This window comes from Trachypithecus francoisi, unplaced genomic scaffold (assembly GCF_009764315.1).
Source record: "Trachypithecus francoisi isolate TF-2019V2 unplaced genomic scaffold, Tfra_2.0 Lachesis_group21, whole genome shotgun sequence".
Lineage (NCBI taxonomy): Eukaryota > Metazoa > Chordata > Mammalia > Primates > Cercopithecidae > Trachypithecus > Trachypithecus francoisi.
The window spans coordinates 20698753-20718203 of NW_022681467.1; the positions used below are offsets into that span (position 1 = coordinate 20698753).

The 19451-nt window shown below is 39.0% G+C and overlaps 1 protein-coding gene across 6 annotated transcripts in view; it reads right to left on the bottom strand.

The window, feature by feature from the left end:
* Positions 1–1110: 1110 nt before the first annotated feature.
* CRLS1 (cardiolipin synthase 1) overlaps positions 1111–19451 on the bottom strand; it is a 33773-nt gene continuing 15432 nt past the window's right edge. For 4 of the 6 annotated variants that reach the window (XM_033185661.1, XM_033185660.1, XM_033185664.1 and 1 more), the window contains 4 exons: positions 9030–9115; positions 8332–8400; positions 5901–5992; positions 2186–3167 (listed from right to left, as the gene is read on the bottom strand). In XM_033185661.1, coding sequence (XP_033041552.1) covers positions 3083–3167; positions 5901–5992; positions 8332–8400; positions 9030–9115 — 332 coding nt within the window. In that variant the 3' untranslated portion in view covers positions 2186–3082. Of the gene's footprint in view, positions 3168–5900; positions 5993–8331; positions 8401–9029; positions 9116–19451 lie in introns of all 6 variants that reach the window. The other 2 variants (XM_033185659.1, XM_033185662.1) reach the window with 1 other exon arrangement.

Below are 19451 nucleotides of genomic sequence, written 5' to 3' on the forward strand. Positions count from 1 at the left end.
GCTAGAAGCCCAAGTGTTTCTCTGCCCTAATTGCATCAAACAATGCCTTAAAATCTGTGTCTTCATGTGGGAGGCATCTACTCTGTCCTCTACTTTTTCACTTTTATACAAACTCAGGGGAAACTTGGGGGAAAAAATGATTCTATGAAATTATAATTAGAGCCATATTTCTAGATTTTAATTTTCAACATTAGCATTTATTAATTTCCTGCAGCTGCTGTAACAAGTTAGTAAAACTGGCTTAAAAGAACATAAATTTATTTTCCTACAGTTCAGGTCAGAAATCCCAAATCAAAGCATCAGTGGGGTTGGTTCTTCTTGCAGGCTCCAAGGGAGTTGTTCCATCTCCTCTCCCAGCTTTGGATGGTTGGCAGCAATCCTCAGTATTCCTTAGCTTGCAGACATCATTCCAATCTAACCCTCCATCATCTCATGGCATTCTCTGTCTCTCTGTTCACATTTCCTTTTTTTTTTTTTTTTTTTCACAAAAAAACCTAGTTATTGCGTTAAGGCCCACTGTAATCCAGTATGACCTAATTCTAACTTGATTGCATCTAAAAAGACCCTATTTCCAAATAAGGTCACATGTACAGTACTGGGGGTTTGAACGTGAACATATCTTCCTTGGAAGATGCAATTCAACCCACAAGAGCATTTACTTCTACTGTAAGAAGAAAACAAATCAAGTTTAAATCCCATGTATCTTTTGTTTCCAAACCATGCTGCAGAAACTAAAACTGAATTGCACTATATATTTCTAGGTGTTTGAAGTTTTGAAAGAGCTTCCCAAAATTTTAAGGTAGATCCCTAGTTTCATCATAAATGTAACTAAGAGAATTGGACTAAATGATTTCAAAGATCTCCACCAGCTCCTGGTTAAAAACTGCAAAGCTATGATGTGTGTGCTTGTAAAAAAAAAAAAAAAAATACACACACACACACACACACACACAAAACTGCAAAGCACGGTTGGTGTGCACCTGTAATCCCAGCTACTTGGGAAGCTGAGGTGAAAGGGTCACTTGGGCTCAGGAATGAGGCCCCAACTAAAATGCATTGCAAAAGCATTTAGTATAAAATCTAATTAGTATAAAATCCCCAGACATGTACTTAAATGACACTAATGCTTTATTTTTAAGCTTACTGTCAAGGTTAAGCCTATTCTGTGAAGACACTGAAATGAATTTTCATCATGTTTTGAGTCTATAAACAAGTATGTACTCAGACATGTCTAAATACAATTCCGATGTTTTATAAACTGGCAGAATTGATGTGTTTTATAACAATTCAGTATCCAAAAGCCTGAGGAGACCTGGATCATTCTTCTAAGGGTTGAAGTGGAAAAAGTTTATTAACGAGAGCCAGATTGAGACCTTAATAATAAAAAGATTATGGGTCCAAGCCCTAAGTCATTCCAAATGGCATCAACATTAAACCATAAATAAGCATAACAAGGTGTAAAGTTCTAAATTTTCCCATAGCTACTTCAAGTCCTCCCTTTTTTAAACATTATTCTTATGTGGCTCACCCATTACTAATGCAGAGACTCACTCAGTGTGCCTCTTGGGTGGTTCAGCAGTGGGAAGTCCACCTTCAGCCTTACTTCTCCTAACAATGAAGCTGTTCTCCAGAGAGCAAGAATAGCCAGCCACATGCCCCCTTCTCTGCCTTTTCAACCCCCTCCATCTGATTCAATGGTGTTGTCCCTGGCTGCAGGCTTCAGTATGCTCCAAGCCAAGTGCAGCTCAGCCACCGGTCTGAGAACAAAGAAGTCAGGACCAGCAAGCCACAGAGGGACACGCTGGTGCAGAATGCCTGGCCAAGAGGCATGAGTTTTACTTACAGCCTCCCATTCTAATTTAATGCAGCTCAATAGGCCGAGAATGGATAATCTCACTGCAGTATTCCGTAATAGGCTTGCATTAAAACCAGGGACAATGGGCAGCAATAGGCCTCTACTGTTAAGCAGCAACAACCGGTTACCCCTGGACTGTCTTCTTCTCCCATTCCCCATATCCCACATTCTCCTAAATATGATGTATTTGTAGCAAGACTCTTTTAAAATCAGATGGTCAGACTAATTATTTTTACAATTTAAGTGTAAGTGATGTACATGAATGGACTTTGTGAATTGGAAAACTTACGTAACAGCAGAGAATAAGTATGTTATATGGAACAACCCGAGTTGAAGGTACAATTTTTTTTCCAGCTCTTTTATTCCTTTAACTTCTTAACAAAAGAAGAGTCTCCAAAGTTTAAAAAACCTTTGAAAAATATACAGCTTGATATTATTTACATAATATATGAATCCAGGTTCCAATATCAAACAAACATTGCTATGTCAGAAACACAGTGGAAGGCAGGAATGTAACTCACTGCCTTTTAGACGCAAAGACTAATAGACATGTTCTCGTATCTCGACTATCTTTGTTACCTGTTATCCTCATACATAAATTATTAGGCACCTGAGAGGTTGGAAGACTACCGAAAATGAACTTCATACCTTCTATTCTGTTTATTATCTTAAAAACTTACTGCATTTTAAATCTCTTTTATAACTTTACTTCATCTACAACTAACTTCACTTTCATTATTCCAAATGATCAGGTATTAACTACATGAACTGTTAATGTATACAGAGACCTAAAAATCAAACAAAAATGTATTGCCCAGTTGTGTAGGATATATATTTGAACCCCACGACATTTCCTAGTGCTTTGTGAGCAATCCAAATTTCACTTAAAAGAGAGGTGTCAACTCTGCCCATGCTCTGGACTATGTTTGTAGAAAACATACAAAAAAGACTGACAATAATTGATCTCTTATAAATTAATCAAGAAACCTAAGATTAAAAATTCCAAATTATAGTTTTATTTGTATTTTAAAATACATTGGAAATTCTGCATATTCCCATGATCAACCTTATTTTCAATGCACATTACTTAAATTTTGATGACATGGTTGGTTCTGACAAGTCCTTTTTCAAGCTGAACACCAAAATAGGGAAACTCCTGTAGATTTCCACGGGCCCTGTTCCCATTGATGTAACTGCTTCCTTACTAATGGTGATAGATGGCTTTCATCAGTCTTTTATCACCTGAACAGTCTTCCGACCATAATGATAGTAACTGTAAGCTGATGCAGCTGTGGTGAAAGCTGTAAAACACCTTTTATGGAAGAAAAGAAATAAAATTTAGTTGTCAAGTCTAAAAAACAGTAGCAATAGGAATCATAATAAATACAGGCAAAAGATCTATTTAAAAAGCAAAAAGGCTGGGTGCAGTGGTTCACGCCTGTAATCCCAGGACTTTGGGAGGCCAACGCGAGCGGATCACGAGGTCAGGAGATAGAGACCATCCTGGCTAACATGGTGAAACCCTATCTCTACTAAAAAATACAAAAAATTAGCCGGGCATGGTGGCGGGCGCCTCTAGTCTCAGCTACACGGGAGGCTGAGGCAGGAGAATGGCGTGAACCGGGAGGCGGAGCCTGCAGTCAGCCAAGATGTGCCACTGCACTCCAGCCTGGGCGACAGAGCGAGACTCCGTCTAAAAAAAAAAAAAGTAAAAAGGGCTCTGTGGTGTAATTTTTCTTTACTACAAGAGTCTAAATACACTGCTTTTCTTTAAGACTTCATTTTAATTAGTAACGTCAAACAAAATTATTCTAGGTAATGAGCCCTACAAATAAACACTACTAGCAACTGTCATTTTTTACTCAGGCATCCTCCAGGTGTCTTACATTCTCATTTTATTCTTACAACAAACTCATCCTCCAGAAGGGAGAAATGGAAGACCCGGGGAACCTGCTCAGGGCTTATCAAAGAACTATGTTTGAGCCTGACTTGGTTTCAACTCTAAAGCCCACATGCTCTTTCTACTGCTCCATGCTGCTCAGGGTACCAGACTCTATTTCCTGTAGCTTTTGAGAATTCTAAAGTTATCTGAGTAAATTTAAATAAATTTCAGCTTTCTTTACCAAATTACCCTTAACCGGATTCGCCTTGAAATGACATCAACTGACACCCGTGGCATGCTGAATGCCCACAGCTAGGACATTACTTTTTAGTGTACCCATGCACTTTTGCTTTTATTAGGTGAGGCAGAATCAAGATTCCCTTTTGTTGGATCTTGAATCTGTTCATGCCACTTTGATATACTAAATTCATAAACCAATGAAATATATGTGTTAGAAAAATTGCTATTTCTAGCTGGACGCAGAGGCTCATGACTATAATCCTACCACTTTGGGAGGCTGAGGCAGGAGGATTGCTCAAAGCTAAGAGTTTGAGACCAGCTTGGGCAACATAGTGAGACCTTGTTTCTACAAAAAATAGTAATATAAAAAATTAGTGGCTGGGTGCAGTGGCTCACACCTGTAATCCTAGCACTTTGAGGCCGAGGCAGGTGGATCAATTGAGGCCAGGAGTCCGAGACTGGCCTGACCAACATGGTGAAATCCCACCTCTACTATATAAAAATTGGCCAGGTATGGTGGTGGGTGCCTGTAATCCCAGCTACTCAGGAAGTTGAGGCAGGAGAATGACTTGAACCCATGAGGTAGAGGTTGCAGTGAGCTGAGACCAGGCCATTGCACTCCAGCCTGGGCAACAGAGCAAGAACCCGTCCCAAAAAAAAGAAAAAATAAAATTAATTAAATTAAAAAAAACCAAAATAGCCAGGTGTGGTGGCACATGCCTATAATCCCAGTTACTCAGGAGGCTGAAGTGGGAGGATCGCTTGAGGCCAGGAATTCAAGGTTACTGTGAGCTATGATCATGCCACTGCACTACAGCCTGGGTGACAGAGCAAGACCCTGTCTCCAAAAAAAAAAAAAAAAATTTTTTTTTAAATTGCTATTTCTGAAAACTACATTGGATGCTTTACAAAAGACTCAATAAAGGTGACTTGATTAAAAAAAAAAATACTGTCTCTGTTTTCATGGGTTCCTAGGGAAAAAAAGTACTGTCAAAATAAATAGGCAAGATGATTGTGAAAAGACTAGGAAAAAATCTAAACAGTTCTTAGACTGCGTTGTAAATGTTTTAAGTTCTTGCATCACCTTAAAGAAGTAAAAAATGAAAATCAGAGAGGTTGTATTATGGATGTAGTTTATCCAAGAAAGAAAAAACTCCCACTGATGGACCTACACTCAGAAAGTCTTCATCCTATATCAGAAGGTATAAGATGAACTGGAATAAATGTACACTTAAATATTTTAAAATACAAAGTTTAGAGTAGTTGTCATTTTTTAAAAGCTTGCCTGGCATAACTGACTGTGATTAGCCACCACTTTCTGGTCCGGACTGTACCAAGCAAGATAATTTTAATTCTAGTTAAAATTGTGCCAAAATATAATACTCCAATATCAATGTGACATATTTTGAACTCTGAAAGCATGAATTTGACACACTTTTAAGATGATAAATAAGCAATTAGTATAATAAAATTCAAACTCCTTTCTCCAGTTTTCCCTCCTACAATAACCCTTTCAACAGGCTGGACTCAGCTTCCCTACCCTCTCTCCAACACTCTGTCTCTTGGCTTAGGCCCTGTCTTTGGCCTCCTCTCAGTCTCTTCCTACACACAATCCACCTATATTTCATGCATCAAACACCACCTCCTTCCTGAAACTGCCCCTCTTATTCCTATGAAGTTATCTCTTCCTCCCAAACCCTAACACATTATCACTACCTTTTACCCTTTTAATTTGTATGAAAGCTAACTTCTACATCTCATACTTGGCAGGAAGTGTCTTAACAATGGTATCAATCACAAAATGTAGCCACAGCTTTATCCAGTCAGTGCTCAATAAATGCTGTAAGAACAAGGTCATTCTAGGGCTATCACAATAAGTCATTCTGTTGACATTCTAAGACAGTGATTCTAAATTTAGCTTACCACAGTATCTGAAGATAAATGCTGTCAGCATAGTTGAAAACTGGAGCTGCCAAAGAAGCTGCCACCAAGATTAACTGGACTGCTGTATTTACCTAAATAAAAAAAGAAAAAGTTCTAAGTGAATAGTGCTAACTGGATCCTATTTCAAGCGTTCAAGACAAAAGCCCAGCCCATCACACTGTAACATGACACACCCTCAGCATGCTTGCGGTTCATCTACACTACCCCTGCGCAAGAAGCTTGCATTCACAGGTGAGCACACACAAAAGGGTCAACCTCACCAACTGACCCATCTGTCTGCACAGCTGCCCTTAAGAGTGAGAGTAATGACAACTGTCAGAAAATACCACTACCTTGAATTCCCACAGCAACTCAAAAATGTTACAAAATTATTTGCCTTTTTTCCAACTGCCCATTAAAATAGAATATGAAAATAACTAGGCTACCTCCTCATGGGTAAAAGAGTAAGGAGTTAGGTGACTTGCCTGCAGTCACAGCAGACAACAGAACCAAAGCTGGAACCTAGATTTCCTAGGGCCTTATCTGATGTTCCTTTCTTGCCTACCTGTCAAACCTTGTGAGGTTAGAAAATTAAAATGCACTCATCTCAGGACAGATGCAGTGGTTCATCCCTGCAATCCCAACACTTTTGGAGGCTGAGGCAGAAGGACTACTTGAGCCCAGGAGTTCAAGACCAGCTAGTTAAAAACCAGTCAAGCATGGTGGCATGCACCTGTACTCTCAGCTACTTGGGAGGCTGATGTGGGAGGATATTTTGAGCCTGGGAAGTCAAGGCTGCAGTGAGCTATGCTTGCACCACTGCGCTCAAGGCTGGGCGGACAGAGTAAGACCCTATTTCAAAGAAAAAGCACTCATCTCCATAAAAGAACCTCTCTAAAGGAGGAAATGAGTAGGCTTCCCTACACTAAAAGACAGCACTGGGGAGAAAAGAAAATAGAACAAGAAACACACTGGACACTCCCTCTATCATCATGAGAAGCATTCCATGGAAGAGTCTGTAAAGTATGAAAAAGGGAGTGAAGCAGACAAGCACCTCTGTTCTATCACCTGTTCTCCAGCCAAATGACACTTCATTTTAAAAAATAAATAATAGCTGGGCACAGTGGCTCACGCCTGTAATCCCAGCACTTTGGGAGGCCGAGGTGGGTGGATCACCTGAGGTTAGGAGTTTGAGACCAGCCTGACCAACATGGTGAAACCCCATCTCTACTAAAGAATACAAAAAAATTAGCTGGGCGTGGTGGCGCATGCCTGTAATCGCAGCTACTTGGGAGACTGAGGCAGGAGAATTGCTTGAACCCGGGAGGTGGAGACTGCAGTGAGCTGAGATCACATCACTGCACTCCAGCCTGCGCAACAAGAGCAAAAACTCCATCTTAAAAATAAAATAAAATAAAATGAAAAATAAATTTTATCTGAAGGACTTCGTATAAGGGTTTAAGGCACTTGTCCCTGTACCTCTTTAAGCCACTTTCCATGTAGTGCTACACTCAAATTGCCATACAATATAAATACAAGTCACTTGAAGCCAAACAAACAAAAAACAACAACAAAACCCAAACCCTATGCATGTAGGTAAAAGTCCACCCCAGGGAGTTCTGTATAAAAGCTACCACCCTTCTCTCTCAAAAAGGATGGGCATTCTTAACTGTTAAATCCTTGACATTAAAGATGGGACAAAATAATGAACTGAGAAAACTTATCAAAACTACTAGAAAAACAAATATGGTTTGAGAGGCATTAACAGTATCCTTTTTGTGTGCAGACTGGCATATACTTACTGCCCTGAATGCTCAGGAAAACAGAATGGACAACTAAGAGTAGCAGTCGTTTATCAGTGAACACAACTTTTTCCTACTTTCCTATGCCTTTCCACTTAACTGTCAATCCTGAAAATGAAAGGCCATTTGGTGTTTTCACCACAGGGAGGAGGGGAGTGAAACCACAAGGGACTCTTCATAATCTGTGAAACTCAATCAAGAAGCAATTACAGCCAAGCTTGGTGGCTCACTCCTGTAATCCCAATAATTTGGGAGCCCAAGGCAGGAGGACTGCTTGAAGCCAGGAGTTCCATACCAGCCTGGGCAACAAAGTAAGACCTTGTCTCAAAAAAAAAAAAAAAAAGGAACAATTACATTTCAATTCCCTTTCCCTGAACAGTGGCCCAATTACCTCATTCAGAGCTTAAATTCTCAGACCACCAACTCAAGGCACAACATGTAAAGGATGATCCAAAAAACATGGAGGACAAAAGAACTGGGTTAAAGCTGCCTGCCTGACGCCACTCTCTAGCCTCTATGCTCTATGCATTTAAATTTGTCTCATTTTCAGCTGTTCTTGACTGAGGTTTATATCCCATATAATAAAAATTTACAAAGGGATAACTTAAAAGAACATTGCATTCTCTTACCTTGCTAATGAATGTTGGTTTTAACCTAGCTGTGGCATAGCAAGGATTGAAATACTTGGCAAGTGTTCGCTGGCAGAGGACCAAAAAAGATAAAGTAATTAATTTATTGTTTAAAATAGACATTTTTATTTAAAATAGACATTTTGTTATTATAGTCAGGTAATAACATAATTTTATAAATCATACATTCAATATATACTGAAAACTGAGTTTTAAAAAATTAATAGATTTCTCAATTGCTGTAAAATTCAAACACAATACCTATAAAGTTGCTTTATAAAATTTTATTAAACTCAAAATTCCCTTATTCACTATTTTCTTTTTTGAATTAAAAAATAAAATGAACAAAATACTGCTCTATTTTCAGTAGACTGGGAGCCAAAAGAGGTTAATTGCCACACGTCTGTGCTCAAATATTTATAGAGCTCATGAATAAATATGCAAACAAATCGTTCCATGTTCATACAACTGTGATTTTTAAAACCAATTCTAGACTATCCATGGTAGAGGTTAGACAGTATGTCTCAGACCTATGTGAAACACCTTTAAAGAATCTGCTTCTAGGGATATGGGCTGGCTGGTCTGGGTTTCACGTGCCATCAATTGAAAGAAAAGAGGTTAACTTTAAAAAATGTCTTTTTGTTTTTTCCTTAAATCATATACAATGCTAAAAGAATACTTTTTGGAAACAAACTCACTGGTGTTGGAAGAGTTCGGTATCTGACATAAAAAACAGCAGCAATCAACATTACATCTCTCGAAATGATCATATAAGTAAGCGGAACTGAAAATCAAACATAAAATAATTTTAACTGGGATTCTGAAAATTACTAACATATATTATGAATATAATAACATGTCATTCAGCCTTACCACAAACTGCTGTTTTCACAAATAGTTTTATAATGAACACCTATTGATGGTTTAGGGTTCCCTATAGCAAACTACTGATTTTTATATTCTTCTTTAACCCGCCCTTAAAACAAAGTGAAGTACAGACTATAGCTTTGAAGTCTGTATCTGCGTTTCAGTATGCCGATCTTCTCATCTGATTATGCTTTTTTCTTGCATGTTTTTAAGCTATTGGTCTGAAGTTGTCAGCATCAGCTCTACTCAGCACTCTCTCCTCCTCTGCTACTTCTTAGCTCTGTACATTTGAAAAAAAGATCACCATACTCAGAATTACATGGAAAGAGATGATAGAGGGGTGGCGAAGGATGTGGGAGGCCTCAAACTCTTCTGGAATCTCAGGAGCTTTGATTGCTTGTTCTGCATTTCAGACTATTCTCTGAAGAGTAAAATTTGCTGTTATGTGCAACTAGTAGAGAAACAGAATTTTCTTTGGTTTGTTTTTGTTTGTTTCTTTTTGACAGGGCCTTGCTTTGTTGCCTAGGCTGGAGTGCAGTGGCACGGTAACGACTCACTGTAGCCTTGACCTCCTGGGCTCAAGGCAATCCTCTCACCTCACCCTCCCCAGTAGCTGGGAACACAGGTACATGCCACCATGCCTAATTTTTTTTTTTTTTTTTGGTAGAGAAGGGATTTCACCATGTTATCCCAGCTGGTCTAAAACTCCTGAGTTCAAGCGATCTGCCCGCCTCAGCCTCCCAAAATGCAAGGATTACATGCATGAGCCACCGTGCCCAGCCTGAAATATTTTATACTTATCCAGCCAGTTTCTTCCCAGGGATTGCTGTTTTTCTCCTTGCCCATTCAATGAATTCAACTTGTCAATAGTTCTGTCATCATTCCTCAGATTTTACACTATGGTCCCAGAGCCATAGCCAATAGAAGGATATTTTCAAATAAATACCTAAGGAACCCCTATTTCCTTATTGAATGGGAATGAGATGGCAAAGAACTTGCTTCACTTTATATCCTTCTGCACCACAGAAAGTTTTTAACTGTGAATATATCTTTTATAAGAAAAAAATTATTATTTTTAAAAAGGGGGGGAAAACCCTGAGTTCACTCGGTTCAAACACTATTCAAGCTATTTCAAATAAATAAAGATAAAAATAAAAAGGATCATGAATATCCCTTCCATAATACTTTCAAACAAATCTTTTATGAATTATTGGAGGCTGTACTTATGGTCCTCTCCAGTTTTGACATTCAACTGGCTCTGCAATTTGAAGAAAATCTCTAATTAATTACAGATTTAAAATTTAAATCTCTGCTGGTTATAGCTATGATGTAAGTGTTGATCCTTGGCCGAGTCCTTGATGGATAACACTATTCCAAAGAAAAAGTGCTTATCCACTCAAGTCATAGCATTTGGAGCAAACAAGATATGGCTATATGAGCCAAGCATGAAAACAGTAACTCATAATTTTTAGGAACATTTTTGTACTTGTAAAACAAACTTTTCTGTAGCAATCATTAGCTGGCAAAATCTAACAACACTCATACTTTTAAAATGCAGCAAACCTGTGCAGTGGCTCACGCCTGTAATCCCAGCACTTTGGGAGGCCGAGGCAGGCAGATCACCTGAGGTCAGGAGCTCGAGACCAACCTGACCAACATGGAGAAACCCCATCTCTACTAAAAATACAAAATTAGCCAGGCGTGGTGGCGCATGCCTGTAATCCCAGCTACTCAGGAGTCTGAGGCAGGAGAATCACTTGAACCCAGGAGGTGGACGTTGCAGTGAGCCAAGATCGCGCCACTGCACTCCAGCCTGGGCAACAAGAGCGAAACTCCGTCTCAAAAAAAAAAAAAAAACAAAAAGCAGCAAATCCATGCAAATTAAAATCTATGTATGCATGGAAGAACATGCAAGATTGCATTCAACCAGGAATGTAGGCCTATGGAATTCAGACTATGCTTGGTGCAGCGCATTAGGTTCCAACCCAACAGTGTGACCTAACAATTAGCATCTCTGGACTCAGTTTACCATCTGTAACCATCTGGTAGGGGAAAGAGCTATTAAAAAAAAAACAAACAAACAAGAGTTCCCCAAACTGACTGCCCATGCAAAAGTCACCTTGAGAGAGTTCAGTAAAAGCCCAGATGAAAGCTCTCTTCCGGGTGAAAGCTCTCCTCTGGGTGACTCTTATGCACAGCAAGGCTAGAACATTTCTGCACCAGATGGTCTCAAAGGCCTCAGCCAACTGAAAGACACGGGCTCCTACTGTAGTTAAAAAATTTTATCCTATTTCCTGGCTTTCCCTCTTGGCCTCCTCTCCTCTTCTACAGTTAAAACAGCTTTCATTTTGCCTACTAGAGTAAGAAAGTGATGGGTAGGACAGTGTAAAATGTGTCAAGGATTTCTCCAGGTTTTTTCTCCCTACTTGCTAACTCTGAAACATGGGTAATATTTGCAACGATATTTCCAGTGTCTGTAAGTAAAATGTTATTAGAACACATTCTATACTCACTAATTCAAATATTTTCTGTGGCTGCTTTCACACTACAACAGCAGAGCTGAGCAGCTGTGACAGAGATCACACAGCCCACAAAGCCAGACATCATGGTCAAGTTTTATTAGCATTAAAGGGAAAGATTTCATAAAATCGTTTACATATTAAAAATGGTTAACATCTACACCATAGGTTTTTACACTGAAAACAGTAAATTTAACAGAATATTCTAGAAATTGACTTAAGCCAGAAATAATAATTTAACATATGGTAAACCAGAAACAATATAATAATACAAAAATGTGGCAGAACAAATACACACAGACCTAAGTTCAGTGGACATAAATCTAAGTAGAAATTAACTTGGACTTGCCTTCCACTCTCTAATCAACATATAAGCCAAAAAATTTGTTTTCATCCTTCTCCCCCTCCCAAAAAAGACCAAAAAGAATAGCAGAATGATTTATTATTCTAGCAAAAAAGGAAAGCAAAAAGTTTCTTGACCTCCAATCCTGCAGAAGATATGTCTTACTCTTAGAGAAACAAAGGTATTAAAATGAAGGTAGATGTGACTTTTAAAAAATGCAGCATAAAAGTAGGAACATGCAAGACTGCATATATGCATCATTCTACTTTCCAAAACTCTCCTAAAATGACAGTAAAGAAATGAAAGATATAAAAACACAAAGAGAATGAGTAGAGGAGACAGATTTCAAAGTTTTAACCAAGCTTATTAGTAATAAGGTGGGAAGAGCTGAAACCTAAGTTCTTCAGAAAGGAATTCCCACAAGAAGCAACTCCACAAGAGAAACTCAAGAAGTCCATATAAAGAGCAGTCAGATCCCTGCCCCAAGCCTTCCCTAACACCTTACTGCTAGGGCTGTGGGCTCCCTGTGGCTAAGAGTGATTTTTACATTTTTTAATGGTTGGGGGAAGAAAAGTCAGAAGACCAGTATTTCAAGACACATGAAAATGCTATGAAATTCAATTTCCAGGCTGGGCGGGGTGGCTCATGCCTATAATCCTAGCACTTTGGGAGGCTGAGACAGGCAGATCACTTGAGGCCAAGAGTTTAAGACCAGCCTGGCCAACGTGGCAAAATCCCATCTCTACTAAAAACACAAAAATTAGCTGGGCCTCGTGGTGCATGCCTGTAATCCCAGCTACTCAGGAGGTTGAAGCATGAGAATCACTTCTTGAAAGTGACTGGGAGGCAGAGGTTGTAGTGAGCCAAGACTTGTGCCACTGCATCCCAGCCTAAGTGACGGAGTGAGACCCTGTCTAAAAAACAAACAAACAAAAAACAAAAACAAAAAAACAGGCATGGTGGGCCATGCCTGTAATCCCAGCACTTTGGGAGGCCGAGGCAGGTGAATCACCTGAGGTCAGGAGTTCGAGACCAGCCTGGTCAACATGGTAAAACCCCGCCTCTACTAAAAATACAATTAGCCGGGCATAGTGGTGGTGGCTGTAATCCCAGGTACTCAAGAGAATGAAGCAGGAGAATCACTTGAACCTGGGAGGCAGGGGTTGCAGCGAGCCGAGATAGCGCCACTGCACACCAGCCTAGGCGACAGAGCGAGGCTCCATCTCAAAAATAAATAAATAAAATAAAATAAAATAAAATCAATTTCCAGTGTCCATAAGTGAAATTTTATTGGAATACATTCACATTCACTCATCTATATATTTTCTATGGCTGCTTTCACGCTACAATAGCAAAGCTGAGTGGTTGTGACAAAGATCACATTACCCACAAAGCAGGAAATATTTATTATCTGGTCCTTTGCAGGAAAAGTTACCAACCCCCACTCCACGTTACTCTCTGAACCAAGGGGCACTGGAGTGCAGTAGGGATCAAGCAAAGGTCTACATACTGAACAATGAGACCCCAGCCTCCTCCCACAGCTTAGCTCCCAAAACCCTGGTGGGAAGGCCTTTATAATTCCCAAGCAGCAGATGGAGAGCTAGGATCTACAGAATAAGCTTAAAGATACTGAGAATTCAGGCCCTGTACCCCAGTGCCTGCTGAGCTCCCAATGAACTTTTCATGCCTCATTCAAATATGTTAGCAGCCAAGGATCACCACACATTTCAATAAAGTCTCCACCATAAAAGAGAGGCCAAAACAAACAAAAAATAGAATCTGAAGGAAAGAGACCCAATACAGAGGTTTTTTAAAAAAATAAATAAATAAATAAATAAATACAAGTATACCTCAGAGATATTGAAGGCTCTGTTCCAGACCACCGCAACAAAGCTAATACTACAGTAAAGTGAGTCGCACGAATTTTTCAGTTTCCCAGTGCACATGAAAGTTATGTCTACACTACAATCCATTTTGTGTACGGTAGTAGTAGCACTGTCTAAATACACACACACACACACACACAAGCACACACACCTTAATTTAAAAATACTTTAGTGCTAAATCATGCTAATGATCATCTGAGGCTTTAACGAGTCATAATCTTTTTGCTAGTAGAAGGTCTTATCTCAATGTTGACAGCTGCTGACTGATCAGAGTGGTGGTTGCTGAAGGCTGGGCTGGCTGTGGCAATTTTTTAAAACAAGACAACAATTAAGTTTGCCACATAAATTGACTCTGCCTTTCACAAAAGATTTCTCTGTACCATGCAATGCTATTTGATAGCATTTTACCCACAGAACTTCCTTCAAAATTGAAGTTAAGGCCGGGCGCAGTGGCTCATGCCTATAATCCCAGCACTTTGGGAGGCCAAGGAGGGTAGATCACGAGCTCAGGAGATCGAGACCATCCTGGCTAACATGGTGAAATCCCGTCTCTACTAAAAATACAAAAAAATTAGCCGGACATGGTGGTGGGCGCCTGTAGTCCCAGGTACTCGGGAGGCTGAGGCAGGAGAATGGCGTGAACCCGGGAGGCAGAGCTTGCAGTGAGCCGAGATCATGCCACTGCACTCCAGCCTGGGCGACACAGCAACACTCCGTCTCAAAAAAAAAAAGTTGAAGTTAATTCTCCCAAGTCCTGCAGCGGCCTTATCCACTAAGTCTGTGTCATATTTTAAATCCTTTGTTGTCATGTCAACAGTGTTCACAACATCTTCACCAGGAGTATATTTCATCTCTAAAAACCTCTTTGTTTAAGAAGCAACTCAGGAAATTTTTATCATGAGATTGCAGCAATTCACTCATCCTCAGGCTCCACTTCTAATTCTAGCTATCTTGCTATTTCTACCACATCTGCAGTGACTTCCTCCACTAGTCTTGAACCCCTCAAATCATCCATGTGGGTTGGAATCAACTTCTTCCAAAAATCCAGTTAATGGTGATATTTTGACTTTCTCCCATGAATCATCAATATTCTTAATGGCATCTAGAACGGTGAATCCTTTCTAGAAGGTTTTCAATTTACTTTGCCCAGATCCATCAGAGGAATCACTATCTATGGCACCTATAGCCTTGGGGAATGTATTTCTTAAATAATAAGACTTGAAAGTCAAAATAACAAGGACTGAAGAATGGATGTGTCAGTAGGTATGAACACAACATTAATTTTCTTGTTTATCTCCATCAGAGCTCTTGGGTGATCAGGTGTGTTGTCAATGAGTAGTAACATTTTAAACTGAATCTTTTTTTTCTGAGCAGTAGGTCTCAACTGTAGGCTTAAAATATTCAGTACATCATGTTGTAAACAGACGTGCTGTCATTCATGCTTTGCTATTCCATTTCTAGAGCACAGGCAGAGTAGATTTAGCATAATGCTTAAGGGCCCTACCATATTCAGAATGATAATGAGCACTGGCTTCAACTTAAACTCACTGGCTTCATTGGCCTCTAGCAAAAGAATCAGCCTGTTCTTTGAAGCCCACGCACTGACCTCTCTCTAGCTATGAAAGCTTTAGATGGCATCTTCTTCCAACGAAGGTGGTTTGTCTCCACTGACAATCTGTTGTTTATTGTATCCACCCTCATCATTAGCCAGATTTTCTGGATAACTTGCTGCAGCTTCCCCACTAGTGCTTGCTGCTTCACTTTGCACTTCCATGTTATGGAGATGGCTTTTTTCCTTAAACTGCACAAACCAAGGTCAGCTAGCTTCCAACTTTTCTGCTGCAACTTCTTCACCTCTCTGTGCCTTCACAGAATTGAAGAGAGTTAGGGCCTTAATCTATTATAGATTAGGCTTTGGCTTAAGGGCATGTTTTGGCTGACTTGATCTTCCATTCAGACCATTCAGACTTTCTTTCCATAAGCAATAAGGCTGTTTTGCTTACTTAACGTTTATGTGTTCACTGGAGTAACAATTTTAATTTCCTTCAAGAACTTTTCCTATGCATTCACAACTTGGCTAGCTATTTGGCACAAGAGGCCTAGCTTTCAGCCTCTCTCAGCTTTTGAAATGCCCTCCTCACTAAGCTTAATAATTTCTAGCTTTTGATTTAAAGTGAGAGACATATAACTTCTTCCTTTCCCATTGTAGGGTTATTAAATGGTCTAATCTCAATATTACTGTGTCTCAGAGAATAGGGAGGCCTGAGGAGAGGGAGAGAGATAGGGGACCCACAGATTGGTGGAACAGTCAGAACATACACAACATTAATTGATTAATTTCACTCTTGATTAACAGGATTTTGGAAGAAGTTGATTCCAACCCTCATGGATGACTCTCACGGGTTCACCGCATCCCAAAGCAATTAGACAGTAACATCAGGGATCACTGATCACAGATCACCATAATAGATTTAATAATGACAAAGTCTGGAATATTGGCAGAATTATTATAACGTGACAGAGACCAGATGCTGTGGGTCATGCCTGTAATCCCAGCATTTTGAAAGGCTGAGGTGGGAGGATCACTTAAGCCCAGGAGTTCGAGAGCAGCTTGGGCAACATAGGGAAACCCCATCTCTATAAAAAATTTAAAAATTAGCTGAGTGTGTGGTGGCGCACATCTGTAGTCTCAGCTACTCAAGAAACTGAGACAAGAGGATCCCTTGAGCCCAAGAGGTCAAGGCCGCAGTGAGGCATAATTATACCACTGCATTCCAGCCTGAGTGACAGAGCAAGACCCTGTCTCAGGGAAAAAAAAAAAAAAAAAAAGTGACAGAGAGGCAAAATGGGCACATATGTTAGAAAAATGGTGCTGATAGATTTGTGGACATACGGTTGCCAAACTCTGAATTTGTAAAAAATGTCACTTTGCAAAGTGCAATAAAGTGAAATGCAATAAAAATGAGGTATGCGCATGTATGTATAGACATCCTGAATGACATTCATCCACGATATAAGAACTTTTTTTTTTTAAACGGAGACAGAGAACATGAACTTTTGAAAATTCAAAATGAGAGCCAAAAAAAGTCAACAGAAGGGGGGAATGGTAATGTTGGGGGAATCTTTCAGAAGAAAAAAAAAAAGACAAAGATTTTTAAAAGAAAATCTGAAAGAAAAGAATCAATCCATGAAGCTCAGTTATGATGGGGTGACAGTAGCCAAAGCTCAGAGCCCTCGAGGCTGGGCTCTGATAAACCATCTCCTAGCTTGCAGCTAGGATCTGAATGACTATTCCTACAGGGTTGGGAGAAAAGATGGCCCAAAGTAAAACAGGACTCCCAGGATTGTCTCATCACCTGATGGTCTATGTGGTCCCAGACTGTTAGCATTCCTAGGCACCTGGTAGAACAAAAAAATCTTCTCTGGTGAGTAATGCCATGTTCATAAGAATCAAATATTCCTCCAAATTATTTTTCAAAGAATATATCTAAACAGAAAAAAAAATAACAAATAATTAAAATACCATGAGTAAGAATCAACAGAAACAGTGGACAAATGAAAGAGACTACCAAAAGATGTAAGATTTTTGAATCACCAGAGTCTATAAAAACAACTAAGCTTAGCATGTACAAGGGGATAAAAGTCAATATTGAAAACTTCAGCATGGAACTGAAAACCATAAAAGATGACTTAGCAAGTCCAAAAAGGAATAAAACAGGAGTTCTATAGTTAGTGAATACAATAGAAGTTAAGATTAAATAGATTTGGCACGGCTAAAGAGAGGCAATTAAATGAAAAATAGTAAACCTATTAGTACAGCCAGAATGGAGCTCAAAAAGATAAAATGAGCGAACACAGAAGAAACCCACTGAGATGTAATGGATACAGAGAGAACATGTCTATCATAGGTATATTGTAGTCCCAAAAGAAAAGAAAGAATACACAACAACATTTAAAGAGATTGTGGCTGAGAATTTTCTAGCACTAACTTCAATATATAATCCACAGACTTAGAAGTCCAATAAATCCCAAGCAGAATAAAAAAGAAACTTATAACAAGAAATATTATTATGAAACAGAGAAAAACAAAAGACAATCTTAAAAACAGCCACAAGAAAACAAAATTGCCTTCAAAAAAAGCAATACGGCCAGGTGCAGTGGCTCTTGCCTGTAATCAGAGCTCTTTGGAAGGCCAAGGTGGGTAGATTGCTTGAGCTCAAAAGTTCAAGACCAGCCTGGGCAACAGGCGAAACTCCATCTCTAAAAACCATACAAAAATGAGATGGGCATGGTGGCACACACCTGTAGTCCCAGCTACTCAGGAGGCTGAGGTAGGAGGACTGCTTGAGCCCAGGAGGCAGAGAATGCAGTGAGCTAAGATCATACCACTGCACTCCAGCCTGGGTGACAGAGTGAGACCTTGCCTTGAAAAAAAAAAAAAAAAATGGATTAACAGCTGATTTCTTATTATCAACAATGGAAGAGAATGACTGAGCAATATCATAAACATGCTAAGAAAAACTAACACCAACCTGGAATTCTATACACAACAAAAATATTCTTCAAGAATAAAGACAAAATGAAAACATTTTCAGAGAAAAAGAATTTACCAGTACACCTACATTAAAAAGAATTCCAAAAGAACATACTTCAGACAAAAGGAAAATGATCTCAGATGGGAGGTCTGAAATACATCAAACAACACAGACCAACAAAGAGTAATAAATATGAAGATAAATTTAAATGAACATTATATAAACATATCTGTGAGTTTAAGAAATATATAAAAGTATGACAACAGTAACCTAAGCTGAGAGAATAATTGGAGTTCAAGTATTCTAAGGTGCCTCCCATGCCCAGAATGAGTACAGAATTATTAAGATCATATTTTTATAAAGATAAATGTTTTAATTTGGAGGAAAACTGAATGGAAACCGTGTAAAACTTTCAAACTAGTAGAGTGAAAGAAAATATAATTTAAAAATACTAAAAAGGACAAAACATATGTCATATACAATACTTCAAGTAAAATAAAAGACTGAATGAAACATCTCTCAATCACAATAAATATTAATGGGTTAAATGCTTCTGTTAAAAGACTATTTGGGTTAAGAGAAAATGGGTTTTATTTAAAATATGTTATTTACATATATATTTACATAAATATATGTTATTTACAAGTGATATCTAAAAAGATGCAGAAATGTAGAAGGTAAAATATTTATCATGCAAACACTACCAAAAGCAAGCCAGCTGAGCTTAAGTAATAGCCCACAAAATATATTTTAAGGTAAAAATCATTACTAGAGCTATAGAGGGTCACTTCACAATAAAACATTCAATTCACCAAGAAGACATAACAATTTCTAATTCATACTCACTTTAACAACATAACTTCAAGACATACAAAGCAGACCAGGTGTGGAGGCTCACACCCATAATTGCAGCACTTTGGGAGGCCAAGGTGGGCAGATCACTTGAGGTCTGGGGTTCAAGACCAGCATG